This window comes from Centroberyx affinis, unplaced genomic scaffold, assembly GCF_046629955.1.
Source record: "Centroberyx affinis isolate AG114_WGS23_722 - 3 ecotype Tasmania unplaced genomic scaffold, CSIRO-AGI_Caff_v1 ptg004963l_1, whole genome shotgun sequence".
NCBI lineage: Eukaryota > Metazoa > Chordata > Actinopteri > Beryciformes > Berycidae > Centroberyx > Centroberyx affinis.
Genome location: NW_027282437.1, coordinates 18546 through 35063, shown reverse-complemented (window position 1 = coordinate 35063; position 16518 = coordinate 18546). Strand labels below are relative to the sequence as shown.

General features: G+C 49.4%; 1 protein-coding gene across 2 annotated transcripts; it reads left to right on the top strand.

The window, feature by feature from the left end:
• Positions 1-327: 327 nt before the first annotated feature.
• Positions 328-14908, top strand: LOC139666372 (uncharacterized). Of its 2 annotated transcripts, none has more exons than XM_071545563.1 (6): positions 328-525; positions 814-1323; positions 9838-10237; positions 10554-10655; positions 12383-12457; positions 13345-14908. In XM_071545563.1, the coding sequence occupies exons 1-6, from the start codon at positions 388-390 to the stop codon at positions 14241-14243; spliced, it is 2124 nt and encodes a 707-aa protein (XP_071401664.1). In that variant the 5' UTR covers positions 328-387; the 3' UTR covers positions 14244-14908. The 2 variants fall into 2 exon arrangements, with proteins under 2 accessions (XP_071401664.1, XP_071401663.1); XM_071545562.1 differs by having other exon boundaries at positions 12380-12457.
• The last annotated feature ends 1610 nt before the right edge of the window (positions 14909-16518 follow it).

Genomic DNA, 16518 nt, shown 5'->3' with positions numbered 1-16518 from the left:
GAGATCCAGACCGCCGGCTCCTCCCCCCGTCCCGTCGTCCGGACCTCCTCTCCTAACGAAGGACCGACGAAGCCCGCCGGGCGCCGGCCCCGCCGCCGAGCCGCCGGGAGAGGGAGGCGGAGCCTGAGGGAGAAGAAGAGGAGGGGTCCGGCGGAGAAGAGGCGGGGCCAAGCGGAGAAGAGGCGGGGCCAAGCGGAGAAGAGGCGGGGCCAAGCGGAGAAGAGGCGGGGCCAGAAGGAGAGGAGGCCGGAGGAGGAGGAGGAAGAGGAGGAGGAGGAGGAGGAGGAGAGGAAGGAGGGCGTGACGGTGAAGCGGTGCGGGGGCGGGGCCAGGCGGCGCTGGGATAAGAGACATTACTGCGTGTTCTGCAGGAAGCCGCAGGTGAAGATGGCGAGGCACCTGCTGAGGAAGCACCGGGACCAGCAGGAGGTCGCCCAGGCCAGCAGCCTGCCCACCGGCTGCAGGCAGAGACACCTGCTGCTGGAGAGCCTCCGCTGCAGAGGGAACTACCTGCACAACATAGAGGTCTGTCTGACTACCTGTCTGTCTGACTACCTGTCTGTCTGACTGTCTGTCTGACTACCTGTCTGTCTGACTACCTGTCTGTCTGACTGTCTGACTACCTGTCTGTCTGACTGTCTGACTGACTGACCGGCTGCAGGCAGAGACACCTGCTGCTGGAGAGCCTCCGCTGCAGAGGGAACTACCTGCACAACATAGAGGTCTGTCTGTCTGTCTGACTACCTGTCTGTCTGTCTGTCTGTCGGATCAATCCACAGTGAGTGGTGACTGATCATATTGATTGATCCCCAGGTGATCAGGCAGGGCAGTGGGGAGATCGTTCCGTGGCGTCAGCCCTCAGAGGAAGTCGACGCCCGGAATTATCTTCCCTGTCCGCTCTGCCTCGGCTTCTTCCTGCGCGCCGACCTCTGGAAACACCAGGCATCGTGCCGCAAGAAGATGACCTCTGACCCCGCGGGGGGGGACGCGACCTCTGACCCCGCGGGGGGGGACGCGACCTCTGACCCCGCGGGGGGGGACACGACCTCTGACCCCGCGGGAGAAACGGCAACAACCGACCAGACCGTGACCTCTGACCCCGGGGCGGAGCGGGCGGTGACCTCTGACCCCGGGGCGGAGCGGGCGGTGACCTCTGACCCCGGGGCGGAGCGGGCGGTGACCTCTGACCCCGGGGCGGAGCGGCCCAGGAAGCGCTGCAGGGTCCAGGCTGCGGCGTCGCGCCTGCTGCCGGTTTCCAGCGGAGCGTCAGAAAGCTGCAGTGAAGTCCTGCACCGCATGAACCAAGACCACGTGTCTCACCAGGTCTGTCTGTCTGCCTGTCTGTCTGTCTGCCTGTCTGCCTGTCTGCCTGTGTGCCTGTCTGCCTGTCTGCCTGTCTGCCTGTCTGTCCGTCTGTCCGTCTGTCCGTCTGTCCGTCTGTCCGTCTGCCTGTCTGCCTGTCTGCCTGTCCGTCTGTCCGTCTGTCTGTCTGCCTGTCTGCCTGTCTGTCTGTCTGCCTGTCTGTCTGTCTGCCTGTCTGTCTGTCTATCTGTCTGTCTGTCTGCCTGTTTGCCTGCCTGCCTGTCTGTCTGTCTGTCTGTCTTTTGATATCAGGGTATCTGCAGGTTGCAAAGTCTGAAAATGTCTTGAATTATCTTCAGTTGAAAGCTGTAAAAACTATTAAAATATCTTGAAGCAATCACTGCTGGATCTACCGTCCCAACACGGCCTCTCACTGTCGCTCCTCGATCCTCGACCCTCGATCCGTCGATCGAGGATCGAGGTATCGGGAAGGAATCGGGGTATCAGGATGGAAAAAATGGTATCGGAACATCTCTAGCCTCCAGACCTTCAGACCAGGAACTTCTTGTTCCACACAGCATGAAGAGACAACTTCGCAGATAGAAGAAGAAGAATAAAAGACCCAGCAGAGGTGAAGTTTGTGTGCGTGAATCTTTATTTTCTACAGTTGATTTGATGAGGATCTGGATCTTTCCAGGCACTTTGAGGATTGCCTGTGGTGTGCACCTTCCATATTTACCATAAGAGTCACAGAAATGTTCTCCTTCTACCAGAAGAAGGAAGAAGAATAAGAAGCTGCCAAACGTTGGATGCTCCGCCTCCATGTCCTCCATCTTGGCCAAACTCCAGGTTTTGGCGGCTTTCTCAAGGATCTTCAGCTCATTTTAGCTTTTCAGCAAACTCACAAACTGAAGATTCAGTGAAGATGTGAGTGGAACCAACAGCAGTGTCTGTTTTACAGTTTAATTTTCTTATTCTGGATTGTATTGTTTCTACTTCCAGTTGGTGTTCTGGACCCAGTGTGGGTCTTGCATGTTTGGATGTTGGAGCCACCTGGTGGCAGTTAATAGTAGTGCAGCCTACTATAAAGACAGGAAGTAGTGTTCATTTAGTGTCAGTATTGCCATGTGGCAGCCATGCGATGGTGTCTCCACAGTCCTGTTCCATCCATCGTTACAAGACTTGTTAGATGCATTGTCTGTAAGTGGATTTGTTAATTAGTAGTGTATTGACGTAGAAAAACAGCATATTTCAAGAGTTTATGGTGAATTGTTTATTGTATTAGTTGATGACATATGATTGCAGCTAAGCTAACATACTTGAGCTAGTTTCCTAACCTAAGATAATAATCTATGTTAATTTTATACTTACCGGTTAGCATTGCCTACTTACCTTTATTTACTGTGAAACTTAATACTTACCTTGTCATATCTGTAATTTCAACATGTCATTTGGTGTTTGTTGCAGTTTTACAAAAAATAACTATTCAAGTAAACATCCAGAAACGAAATCCTGGTTCACCTGGAGTTATTTGAGTAGCTGTTTAAGCTGACTGGATAGCTAGGCACAGGGACCTCTAGCGAGGCCAGTACAGTAAAAAGACAACAACACAACAAGTTGTACACATCGGAGAGCATCCACGTGGAGCATCATCCATCCCAACGTCAAACAGCCATCAAGCCACATTTCATCTCATCATGGCAGGGAGCCACAGCAGTTCCAACATTGTCAGAGAGCAAAGAGAAATCAAGAACAAAGAAGAAAACGAGGATAATCAGTCTCTACATACTCGTGCGAGTAAGTCATCTACCAGTTCAAGGGTCAGTCTGGCTATCGCCAGAGCACGAGCAAAAGCCGAAGCGGCCCAAGCCAGAGCAGCATATGCTCAACGGGAGATAGAGTTAAAGGTTGAACAAGCCCGCCTTCAAGCTACCCTCGAAGCCCTTCAGGTAGAAAAAGAAAGTGATGCTGCTCAAGCTGAAGCAGAAATGTTGGAAGCCGGTTTGACGGAATGTGATCTAGGGTCTGCAGTCAAAAATCCTATTCCTCTTTCACCTCAAAAATGCCTACAGCACACAGAGGATTATGTAAGGGATCAAGCCCGTGTTAATTCAACACCCCAGCCTATTGTGGAAGATATGGAAGGAGCAAATCCATCACTTAACACAACCAATATTACAGTCCAACGGGAAGCTGGACATCCTAGTGATGGTTATGGAGCCCTTCCCATCAAACGCGAAGAGCATGTGATGGACCACGCAGGAAAAAGGCCTTACACTCAACATCAATCTCCCACTCATCTGCATGGGACCTTCAGCAGAAACCCATATCAGTTGGAGTATGACAGAACCCCTACCACTCATGACCTCGCCAAGTGTCTAGCTCGCAACCAGCTCGTGACGACAGGCCTAACCACCTTCGATGATAAGCCAGAGAACTATTGGGCCTGGAAATCATCCTTCCAGAACGCCATCGCTGGATTAGACCTGACTGCAGGAGATCAGCTTGACCTTCTCAGTAAATGACTTGGCAGAGAGTCTTCAGAGCAGGTTCGCAGGATAAAGGCAGCCAACATCAGATACCCACCAGCTGGACTCAAGATGGCTTGGGAGAGGCTGGAAGAGACATATGGCTCACCTGAAGCCATTGAGCGAGCTCTCTTCACTAAACTAGAGAATTTCCCAAAGGTGACAAACAAAGATCCACAAATGCTCCGCGAACTTGGAGACCTGTTGCTGGAGCTTGAGGCAGCAAAGCTGGACGACTACCTACCTGGACTATCATACTTAGACACCTCCAGGGGGGTTCATCCCATTGCAGAGAAGTTGCCATATAATCTCCAGGAAAAGTGGACGTCATTCGGGTCAAAATACAAGCGTGACCACAATGTCAGCTTTCCTCCTTTCTCCGTGTTTGTTGAATTTGTGCGCGCAGAAGCCAAGGCACGTACAGATCCCAGCTTCAACTTCCTCGCTTCTCAAGCACCATCAGACAGAAGAGAGAGGTCAGACAGGTATAACAGAACATCTGTATCTGTCCATAAGACAACTGTGTCCCCACCTAGGAAATCTGGAGGTGAGAAGAAATCAGTGGATCACAGCAAGCTCTGTATTATCCACGAGAAGCCCCATCCGCTGAAGAAGTGCAGAGGCTTCAGGGAGAAGACCCTTGAAGAACGCAAGCAATTCCTCAAGGATCACTCCATATGCTTCAGATGCTGCTCATCCACTGACCATTTTGCATACAATGCAGAGAATGCCAGAGTGACCGTCACCTATCAGCCCTCCATCCAGGTCCTGCACCATGGAAGTTCAAGTCTTCCCCTCCCTCTTCAGAGCATGGCAGGGAGGAAGACAAGGCAACCACTCAGGATGTTACCTCTAGGTGTACCGAGGTATGTGGAGAAGGAGTCAGCGCAAGAGCATGCTCGAAGATATGTCTCGTCAGTGTTTACCCAGAGGGGCACCGTGATAAATCTAAGAGAATCTATGCTATACTCGACGAGCAGAGCAACAGATCTCTGGCAAGATCAGAGTTCTTTAATGTCTTCAGCATTCAAGGTGGTGAATTTCCATACATGCTGAAGACATGTGTGGGACTCAAAGAGACAGCCGGACGAAGGGCCTGTGGTTATGTCATAGAGTCAGTCGACCAGAAGATCAGCCTTCCCCTACCTACACTCCTTGAGTGTAACCAGATCCCCAACAACCGCTCAGAGATACCGACTCCTGATGCAGCTCGTTATCACAGTCACCTAAGGAAGATCGCGGATGAGATACCACCTCTGGATCCTCAAGCAGACATACTCCTGTTGCTCGGCAGAGACATCCTGAGAGTACATAAAGTCAGGACACAAATCAATGGGCCTCACAATGCCCCATTCGCCCAGAAGTTGGACCTTGGATGGGTCGTTGTCGGAGAAGTCTGTCTACTGGGGGCTCACAAGCCATCTGAGGTGAGCACTCTCAAGACTACCATCTTAGACAATGGTCGTCCAAGCTACCTTCATCCCTGCAGCAGTCAAGTGCAGGTCAAGGAAAGATTTGGTCACATCTCTATGTACCGAGCTTCTCCAGCGATTTCCTCAGACAGTTCACTGTCAACGCCAGATGAGGAGAACCTGGGTCAGTCCATCTTCTGTCACACTTCCAGCGATCACAAACTTGCCCCCTCCTTGGATGACATGAGGTTTCTCCACATCATGGACAGCAAGGTCCATCAAGACAACTCCAACAGCTGGGTTGCACCTTTGCCCTTTAAGACACCCAGGCAAAGGCTACCAAACAACAGAGACTGTGCTTACAAGCGTCTCATCTCACTCCGTCGGACCCTAGAGAAGCATCCCCAGATGAAGGCACACTTCCTGGAATTCATGGAGAAGATGTTCAACAACGAGCACATAGAGATAGCTCCTCCGTTACAGGAAGGCCAAGAATCCTGGTATCTCCCCTCTTTTGGAGTCTACCATCCGAGGAAGCCGGAGCAGATCTGCATCGTCTTCGACTCCAGTGCGGCATATCAGGGGGTCTCACTCAATGATGTGCTTCTCAGAGGCCCTGACATGAACAACACCCTCGTAGGGGTGCTCATAAGGTTCAGAAAGGAACCTGTGGCCATCACTGCTGATATCCAGCACGTTTCACTGTTTTGTGGTGAAAGAAGACCACAGAGACTTTCTGCGGTTCCTGTGGTATCGCAACAACAACCCCGAAAGTGACATTGTGGACTACAGAATGCGTGTCCACGTCTTTGGGAATAGCCCTTCCCCAGCTGTCGCCATCTACGGTCTAAGGAGAGCAGCGAGGGAAGAAGACAATGACTTCGGCAGCGATGTGAGAAGGTTCATCGAGCGAGAGTTCTATGTCGATGACGCGTTGAAGTCTTTCCCCAACGAAGAAGAGGCCATCAGTGTCCTCCAGCGAGCTCAAGAAATGCTTGCTGTCTCCAACCTTAGGTTGCATAAAGTGGCCTCTAACAGACAAGCCGTCATAGATGCCTTCAGCCCTGAAGACCGGGCCAAAGATATTCAAGATCGGAACCTCTTCACCGATGATCTGCCCCTGCAACGGAGTCTGGGAGTGTCCTGGAACATAGCAGTAGATGTGTTCATGTTCCAAGTTGCTGCTGAGCAGAAACCCTTCACCCGACGAGGAGTTTTGTCCATGGTGAATAGCATTTACGACCCTCTCGGCTTCCTTACCCCAGTAACAATACAGGGAAGGCTACTCCTAAGACAACTCTCCAAGCGAGCTGAAGATTGGGACTCGCCCCTTCCAAAAGACATGGAAGCAGAGTGGGACAGATGGAGAGACTCGCTCCAGGACCTCCAAGAGCTCAAAATACCACGAGCCTACACGTCCTTCTCAACAACTAATGCTCAGCTCAGGGAGCTCTGCGTCTTCGCGGACGCAGCAGTGAAGGCAGTTCTGCAACTGCCTTCACTAATGGCCTATTTGAAGGTAACCTACGATGCTGGTCAGGTAGAGGTCGGCTTTGTCTTTGGGAAGGCCAAGCTGGCGCCACAACCAGACCTCTCTATCCCTCGATTAGAGCTGTGTGCGGCAGTGCTGGCAGTCGAGATAACAGATATGATAGTGGAGGAAATGGATCTAAAGCTTGACAGCATTAAGTACTACACAGACAGTAAGGTGGTACTTGGCTACATCCATAATCGATCCAGGAAGTTCTACGTCTATGTGAACAACAGGGTTCAGCAAATTCGCCAGTCCTCAGCTCCTGAACAGTGGCAGTATGTTTCCACAGATCTTAACCCAGCAGACCATGGGTCTAGGTCCGTACCAGCATCCCTTCTGGGCAGTACGACATGGCTCACAGGACCAGCCTTTCTCCAGAAACCATCCTCACTTGCACCAGGACCTCAGGAGACTTATGATCTTGTCGACCCCATCTCAGATTCTGAGATACGCCCACAAGTGGCTGTTAACATTGCTTATGTCTCTAAGAACATTCTGAGCACCGCACGCTTTGAGCGCTTCTCCAACTTTAACACTCTCATCAAGGCAGTAGCACACTTAGTCCACATCACTCGTTCCTTCTCTCAGGCTAGACAAGGAGACAACTGCTATGGGTGGCATATCTGTCGCAAGAGCCTGTCAGAAGAAGAGTTGAAGAAAGCTAAGCTACTGGTCATCAAGAGTGTGCAGCGCGAGTGCTACGCGGAAGAGTTCAGGAACATTGAAACATAAGCCAACCTTCCTCATCATAGCAGACTGTGGAAGCTGCATCCTTTCGTTGACAGCACCGGACTACTCAGAGTTGGGGGTTGCATCACACAGTTGCAAGTAAGCACAGACGAAACCAACCCCATCATTGTTCCAGGCCATCACCATCTGGGAACCCTTATTGTGCGCCATCACCACCAGGCTGTGAAACACCAAGGGAGGCATTTTACAGAGGGTGCCATCAGAGCATCTGGAATCTGGCTGGTTGGAGCTAAAACAGGAAGCATCGGTAGTCTGCTCTTCAAGTGTGTCATCTGCAGAAGGCTTCGAGGGAAAACAGAGCACCAACAGATGGCAGACCTGCCTGCTGAGCGGCTACAGGTAGCACCACCCTTTTCCTATGTGGGTGTAGATGTCTTCGGGCCTTGGGAGGTGGTCTCCCGCCGCACCAGAGGAGGGCATGCCAACAGTAAAAGGTGGGCGGTACTGTTCTCATGCATGTGCACACGAGCCGTGCATATTGAAGTGATTGAAACCCTGAGTGCCAGCAGCTTCATCAATGCACTCAGAAGGTTTTTCGCTGTCAGAGGGCCAGCAAAACAACTACGCTCAGACTGCGGCACAAACTTCGTGGGTGCGTCCCGAGAGCTGGAAATGGATGGATCTCGCTCTGACCCGAAGAGTGTGGAGAAGTATCTGCAAGCGCAGAAATGCACCTGGGTATTTAACCCACCCCATTCATCCCATATGGGCGGCGTATGGGAGCGAATGATCGGCATTGCTCGTCACATCCTGGACTGCATGCTCCTTGAAGGGAAGTCACGCCTAACTCATGAAGTCCTGACGACCCTCATGGCTGAGGTCAGTGCCATTATGAATGCAAGGCCCCTCATTCCCGTATCTTCTGACCCAGAATCACCTGTCATCCTCACTCCCCTGATGCTCTTGACCCAGAAAACTGGGGCTCCCCCACCTCCGCCTAACGACTTCGGGAAAGGAGAGCTTCTCAAGGAAGAATGGAAGCGAGTCCAGAGCTTGGCAGAAACCTTTTGGAGCAGGTGCCGGCGAGAGTATTTGAGCACCCTGCAGAGCAGGCGCAAATGGATAGACAAGAGGCCTAACCTCAAGCACGGGGATGTGGTCTTGATGAAAGATGCTCAAGCAAAAAGAAACGACTGGCCCATGGCTGTCATCACAAAGGCCTTTCTAAGCCAAGATGGATTGGTGAGGAAAGTGGATGTGAGAGTGATCAAAGAAGGCAAGCCAAGGGTTTACTCCAGACCTGTGACGGAAGTGGTCCTTCTTCTGTCTCCGGAGGACTCTTGAGATTAGTCGTAGTAGTTATGTGGGGTCTCTTTTTGAAGACCCCAGGCGGGGAGTGTTCTGGACCCAGTGTGGCTCTTGAATGTTTGGTTGTTGGAGCCACCTGGTGGCAGTTAATAGTAGTGCAGCCTACTATAAAGACAGGAAGTAGTGTTCATTTAGTGTCAGTATTGCCATGTGGCAGCCATGCGATGGTGTCTCCACAATCCTGTTCCATCCATCGTTACAAGACTTGTTAGATGCATTGTCTGTAAGTGGATTTGTTAATTAGTAGTGTATTGACGTAGAAAAACAGCATATTTCAAGAGTTTATGGTGAATTGTTTATTGTATTAGTTGATGACATATGATTGCAGCTAAGCTAACATACTTAAGCTAGTTTCCTAACCTAAGATAATAATCTATGTTAATTTTATACTTAGCATAGCCTACTTACCTTTATTTACTGTGAAACTTAATACTTACCTTGTCATATCTGTAATTTCAACATGTCATTTGGTGTTTGTTGCAGTTTTACAAAGAAGAACTATTCAAGTAAACAACCAGAAACGAAATCCTGGTTCACCTGGAGTTATTTGAGTAGATGTTTAAGCTGACTGGATAGCTAGGCACAGGGACCTCTAGCGAGGCCAGTACAGTTGGTGACAGTAAGTTTGTCCACATGTCTGTCTACTGTCAGATTAATACACAGCAGAGATAATACAACATGTTTGGATTTCATCACACGTCTTAATAAACACATCGGACAGCTTCATATTGTGGTCTTCTTCCACCAGCTGCATTCAGTCAGACAGTCCTGGTGAAACAGAAGTGTTTCCCTGTTTTGGTTTTGAATTCGTTTCCAGGCAGCGTCAGGAAGGTCTTGGCTTTGTGAAACCTGCAGATACCCTCTATATGTTGTCCACCTGTCTGTCTGTCTATCTGTCTGTCTGTCTATTTGTCTGTCTGCCTGCCTGTCTGTCTGTCTCTCCACCTGTCTGTCTGTCTGTCCGTCTGTCATTTCATCTCTTTCTCTCTTTTACTCTTCCCAGGTCAAATCTGATTGGTTAATCTGTAAATACGGCAACAGGCTGATGGGAAACCAAGATGGCGCCCAGACGAGGTACGACTACGTCAGCCAGAAGCTGCGGGAGCTGGGGAGGTTTCTTCTCGCCGCCAAATCCCTGGACTCAGGCGTGCGGAGCCTCCAGGACGTTCTGGCTCCGCCCAGACTCCGCCTGGCACTGGCCGCCGCCCGGAAGGCTTCTGGGTATCGGTGGAGCCGACCCCCGTTGGCGGTGAAGACGGCCCTGAAGACAGTTTGTGAAATCGCCATCGGGGAAAGTCTGCAGGACGGGGACTGGGAGGCTGCAGCCAAAACCACCGACTTCTACCACCTGCTGGGACGGGACTGGGACACCCTGGGGTGCCTGACGCCCGACCCCGACACAGGTGACACCCTGACCCAACCCTGCACAGGTGACACCCTGACCCAACCCGACACAGGTGACACCCTGACCTGACCCCGACACAGGTGACACCCTAACCCAACCCTGCACAGGTGACACCCTGACCTGACCCCGACACAGGTGACACCCTAACCCGACCCAACACTGGTGACACCCTAACCCAACCCGACCCAACACAGGTGACACCCTGACCCAACCTGACCCCGAGACAGGTGACACCCTGACCAGGTCTCAGCACCCTGACACTAGAGTGAATATTCCTGTGATAGAGAAGTGATGGTTATCTTTGTTCTTCCTAGTTGCTGTGGTGGGCGGGGCTAAGCTGAAGAAGCGAACAGGCCAACAAGGAAGTGAGAAGGAATGTAAAGACAGAGGCGAGGAGCCGTCTGACCCGAGAGAGGGTGAGTCCTAACACTGACCCCTGACCCCTGACCCAGCAGTACAGACAGTACAGACAGTACAGAGGCCTGTCACAGTCTGCTGGTTAGGAGGGACGAGCCGCCATGTTGGAGGACTAGGAACAACAGGATAGATAAGACAAAACTTTGATGATCCTCCTGAGAAAACTGGACAAAACAAAGAAAAAGCCAATATCCTGATTTAATTAAGTGATACATTTTTGGTAGGGAGTTCTCTGGACTAGGCCTGTCACGATAACTACTTTTGTTGGACGTTGTCACAGAAATAATTGTGATAAACGATATTATTGACATTTTAATACAATTTTTTGCCACTGATATAGTGATAATATAAAAGCATAATAATGCAACCCAAAGTTCACCCTTTCAAATAGCAATGAACTTTTAATTCTTAAGACTATTCAGACATTGTAATGTGAAACAAATATTAAAATATCCTAAATAAATAAAACATAAATAAAATAAAACCACACAACCAAAACAATAAATAAAATACTTCCTCCAGAATGTCGTCTTTCACTTTGTTGTACAAGGCTGGAGTGGCAGTTTGTGAGTTTACGTTTTCTTCTTGCTGCTGCTTCTTCTGCTTCATGTTGGCTAAAATGTTGGTGACATTCTCATGTAAACAAACACACATGTAAACACACCGGGCAATTATCGAGGTCAGAAAATGATCGTGGTCATGTCCATATATCGTACGATAAGTGGGTAAAGTCGCCTAATTATGGCGGCAGGCCTGCCTTGGACTAATTGTATTGAGTTTAGTTGAAGTGAAAAGAATTGAACACAACAAACTGGAACTTGACACATTTCTGCACATTTTAATGCAGTGACACTTTATTTGCTCAATGTAAGATTGAAAAAAAAACAAACAGCAAATGTGGCATGTGTCTCTTTACCTTCCTGTCTGCCTGTCTGTCTCTCTCTAAATTGTCTCTCTCTAACTGTCTGTCTCTCTCTCTAACTTGTCTCTCTCGAACTGTCTATCTCTCTCAAACTTGTCTCCCTCTAACTTGTCTCTCTCTAACTTGTCTCTCTCTAACTTGTCTCTCTCTAACTGTCTCTCTCTCTAATTTGTCTCTCTCTAACTTGTCTCTCTCTCTAACTTGTCTCCCTCTAACTTGTCTCTCTCTAACTTGTCTCTCTCTAACTTGTCTCTCTCTAACTGTCTCTCTCTCTAATTTGTCTCTCTCTAACTGTCTCTCTCTCTAACTTGTCTCTCTCTAACTTGTCTCTCTCTAACTGTCTCTCTCTCTAATTTGTCTCTCTCTAACTTGTCTCTCTCTAACTGTCTGTCTCTCTCTCTAACTTGTCTCTCTCTGTCTGTCTCTCTCTAACTGTCTCTCTCTGCCTGTGTCTCTCTGTCTGTCTCTCTCTAACTGTCTGTCTCTCTCTAATTGTCTGTCTCTCTGTCTGTCTGTCTCTCTCTAACGGTCTGTCTCTGTCTGTCTGTCTATCTCTCTCTGTCTGTCTGTCTGTCTCTCTCTCTCTGTCTGTCTCTCTCTAACTGTCTCTCTCTCTGTCTGTCTCTCTCTAACTTATCTCTCTGTCTGTCTCTCTCTGTCTGTCTCTCTCTGCCTGTCTGTCTCTCTCTGTCTGTCTGTCTCTCTCTGTCTGTCTGTCTCTCTCTAACTTGTCTCTCTATGTCTGTCTCTCTCTGTCTGTCTGTCTCTCTCTAACTTGTCTCTCTCTGTCTGTCTCTACAGTAGTTCCATCAGAGAGCAGCGACAGACAGACAACCGGCAAAACTCCACCAGACTTCAGACTGCAGACTCACATCAACGGTAGGTCTGTCAGATGTTTAGGAGGTCTGTCAGATGTTTAGGAGGTCTATCAGATGTTTAGGAGGTCTATCAGATGTTTAGGAGGTGTGTCAGATGTTTAGGTCTACCTGATGTTTAGGAGGTCTGTCAGATGTTTAGGAGGTCTGTCAGATGTTTAGGAGGTCTATCAGATGTTTAGGTGGTCTACCTGATGTTTAGGAGATCTACCTGATGTTAAGGAGGTCTACCTGATGTTGAAGAGCTCTACCTGATGTTGAAGAGGTCTACCTGATGTTTAGGAGGTCTGTCAGATGTTTAGGAGGTCTACCTGATGTTTAGGAGGTCTGTCAGATGTTTAGGAGGTCTATCCGATGTTTAGGAGGTCTACCTGATGTTGAAGAGCTCTACCTGATGTTGAAGAGGTCTACCTGATGTTTAGGAGGTCTATCAGATGTTTAGGAAGTCTATCAGATGTTTAGGAGGTCTATCAGATGTTTAGGAGGTTTACCTGATGTTTAGGAGATCTTCCTGATGTTTAGGAGGTCTATCAGATGTTTAGGAGGTCTACCTGATGTTTAGGAGATCTACCTGATGTTGAAGAGATCTACCTGATGTTTAGGAGGTCTACTTGAGGTTTAGCTTGATGTTTAGGAGATCTACCTGATGTTGAAGAGGTCTATCTGATGTTGAAGAGGTCTATCTGATGTTGAAGAGGTCTATCTGATGTTGAAGAGGTCTACCTGATGTTGAAGAGGTCTATCTGATGTTGAAGAGGTCTGTCTGGTGTTCAGGAGGTCTATGTGATGAACATTAGGTATGTGTGATTCGTAGAAGGTCTCCTGTGTTTGGTGTGGTTCTGAAATGTCTGCTGCTCATGTCTCCCTGTGGACTTCTTCTCTGTCCTCCAGTTCCTGTGGCGTCCAGGAAGGTCCGTCGCCGCCCGTGGTCGTCGGCGGAGAAGGAGGCGGTCTGGAGACAGCTGGGGGTCCACGTCCTCGTCCAGTCTGTACCGGGGAAGGAGGTCTGTCTGCGCTGTCTGGACCTGGAGCCGGTCCTCAGAGGACGCCACTGGAAGGATGTTAAGAACCACGTCCACAACCAGATCCAGAGCCAGAAGAAACAGCAGTTCCATGCCCAGATGGATCACCAGGACAACCAGGACCACCAGGACCGGATCCAGGGCCAGAAGAAGGAGCAGTACCATACTCAGATGGACCACCAGGACCATGGCCAGATCCAGAACCAGAAGAAACAGCAGTTCCACGCCCAGATGGATCACCAGGACCAGATTCAGAACCAGAACCAGACAAAACAGCAGTTCCATGCCCAGATGGACCACCAGGACCAGATCCATATCCAGAGCCAGAAGAAACAGCAGTTCCATGCCCAGATGGACCTACAGGACCACAACCAGATCCAGAGCCAGAAGAAACAGCAGTACCTGGCCCAGATGGACCACCAGGACCAGCTCCAAAGTCAGAAGAAACAGCTGTACCACCCTCAGATGGACCACCAGGACCAGGGTCTCCAGACTGGGACAGGCCTGGACCGAGACGCTCCCATACCTCCGGCTTCATCTTACGTAGCTGAGGGGCAACATCGGGCCAGAGACCCTATCGGTCCATATCCGGCCCCACATCGGGCCCCGGGGCCTCACATGGACGGGCTGCTGTCCAGGGCAGCGTGGACTGACGGGCCTCTGACCCAGAACTACCCAATCAGCAGACAGATAGCCAGGAACCCACACCAAGACACGCCCCCAGGAGGACAGCCGCCCAATCCACACCCTGGACACGCCCACTTCTGAGGGCCTTCTGAGGACCTCCATGATGTCACCTGGACCACACACACACTTCCTGGACATGCTGGAAATATAAAGGCTCATCCTCTAGACCAGTCAGCCGTCTCCATGGAGACGGGCTGTCAATCTACTGGATGGAGGAAGTGACGGTGAAGAAAGACAAATGACTTTCATTTAGTGTCAAATTTTATACATTTATAAAAATGATTCACTGCATTCTTCTCTTGAAATGCCACTGTATCACACATCATTATTAATATTATATATTAATTTCCTTAAATCACAGATGGTTCACTAGAATACAGAGGCATGGTGGTAGCAGGATGGTAATAGTACTGTCTCTATGTAGTACTGTATTTATGTAGTACTGTATGTAGTACTGTATGTAGTACTGTATGTGGTACTGTCTATACGTAGGACTACACAGTCAGTCCTGAAACAGGATGTAATGTCTGTATGTAGAGAGTTTAGTTTTTAGATGAAAGCAGGTAGAAACTGACTGAAGCCTCTGCTCACCTCATCCATCCTCATTTACTGAAATATTAGAGAATTATTTAAAGCTTCCTTAAGTTTCTAAGGGTCCGCAGACCACACTTTGAGAAACCACGCTAAGGTACATGCATGTGGAACAAAAAGTGAAATAAAGAATTTATTAACAGAATAAAGAGATTTGTATCCTGACGAGTGCTGAGGTCGGTGTGTTCGTTCAGGGCGAGTCAGTGTCCTGGAGAGGAAAGAGGAGAGAGGAGAGGAGAGGAGAGGAGAGGAGAGAGGAGGAGAGGAGAGGAAAGAGGAGAGGAGAGGAGTGGAGAGGAGGTTCAGTGTGTCGAGTCGGACAGTGAAGTGACTCAGTGACCGGTCCAGCTTCACTCAGGCCAGGTCCACACTGAAACATCTCCATCCACACGAGCGTTTCAGAAAAAATACTAACACGCCTGAAAACTCATATCACATGACCATTCAGGCACACTGAGCATGTGCGTGCCGGTGTAAACAGGAAGCAGGTTGTCTACTCTGCGGTTGGTTGCTTAGTTCCAGAAAATTCGTGATATCGTGAGACTAGATATCATCTTAGATGTTGGATATGGTAATATGGTGATATGGCATATCATTGGCATGTCATTTCCTGAACTTACCAGACTGTTCTAGCTGTTCTGTTATCTGTCTTTACCCACTGAGTCATTATATCCACATTACTGATGATTATTTATCAAAAATCTATAAAAAATATTTTGTGAAAGCACCAACAGTCATCCCTACAATACAGGATTCTGCCATCGCTTAATTTTCTGGCTGAAAATAAGTCGTCCTACGGAATATGTGTTCATCCGTGGAAAAAGCGGGATTCTCTCTCCCATGAGCCTCCCTGCTGGAGGATTTGACATTAACTGGTCTCACAGGTACCTGATGATGGAGCAGTGGTGTAGTCTAGGTGATATGCAGGTTTACACCGCAGACCCACCAAGAACGCTCCAGGATTTCCGTATTTCCTCTTGGGAGTACTATTTGACTCTGACCTAAACTTCGAACCACAAATTAATAAAACTTGTCCAGTCCTGCTTCCTTCATTTGAGAACCATCTCCAGAATCAAACCAATACTAGACCTGGAAAGAGTAATCCACGTCCTAATCTTCTCACGACTCGACTACAGTAACTCCCTCCTTTCCTTTCTGGCATCAACCAGAAGTCTCTCTCTCTCCTCCAGCTAGATCAGAACGCAGCAGCTCGGCTTCTCATTGGTTCTCACAGATGACATCACATCGCCCCGATCCTGGCTGTTCTCCATTGGCTCCCTGTTCATTTTAGAATCGATTTTAAGATTTTACTGATCACTTTTAAAGTAGGTTTGGGTCTGGGTCTGGTCCGGTTCCAAGCTCCATCACAGACATGTTGACCCTGTCTGAGCTGGTGCAGTCTCAGATCCTCAGGCTCAGATCCTCAGTCTCAGATCCTCAGGCTCAGATCCTCAGCCTCAGATCCTCAGATCCTCAGCCTCAGATCCTCAGATCCTCAGGCTCAGATCCTCAGGCTCAGATCCTCAGTCTCAGATCCTCAGGCTCAGATCCTCAGTCTCAGATCCTCAGCCTCAGATCCTCAGATCCTCAGTCTCAGATCCTCAGGCTCAGATCCTCAGTCTCAGATCCTCAGGCTCAGATCCTCAGTCTCAGATCCTCAGCCTCAGATCCTCAGATCCTCAGCCTCAGATCCTCAGATCCTCAGTCTCAGATCCTCAGCCTCAGATCCTCAGCCTCAGATCCTCAGTCTCAGATCCTCAGCCTC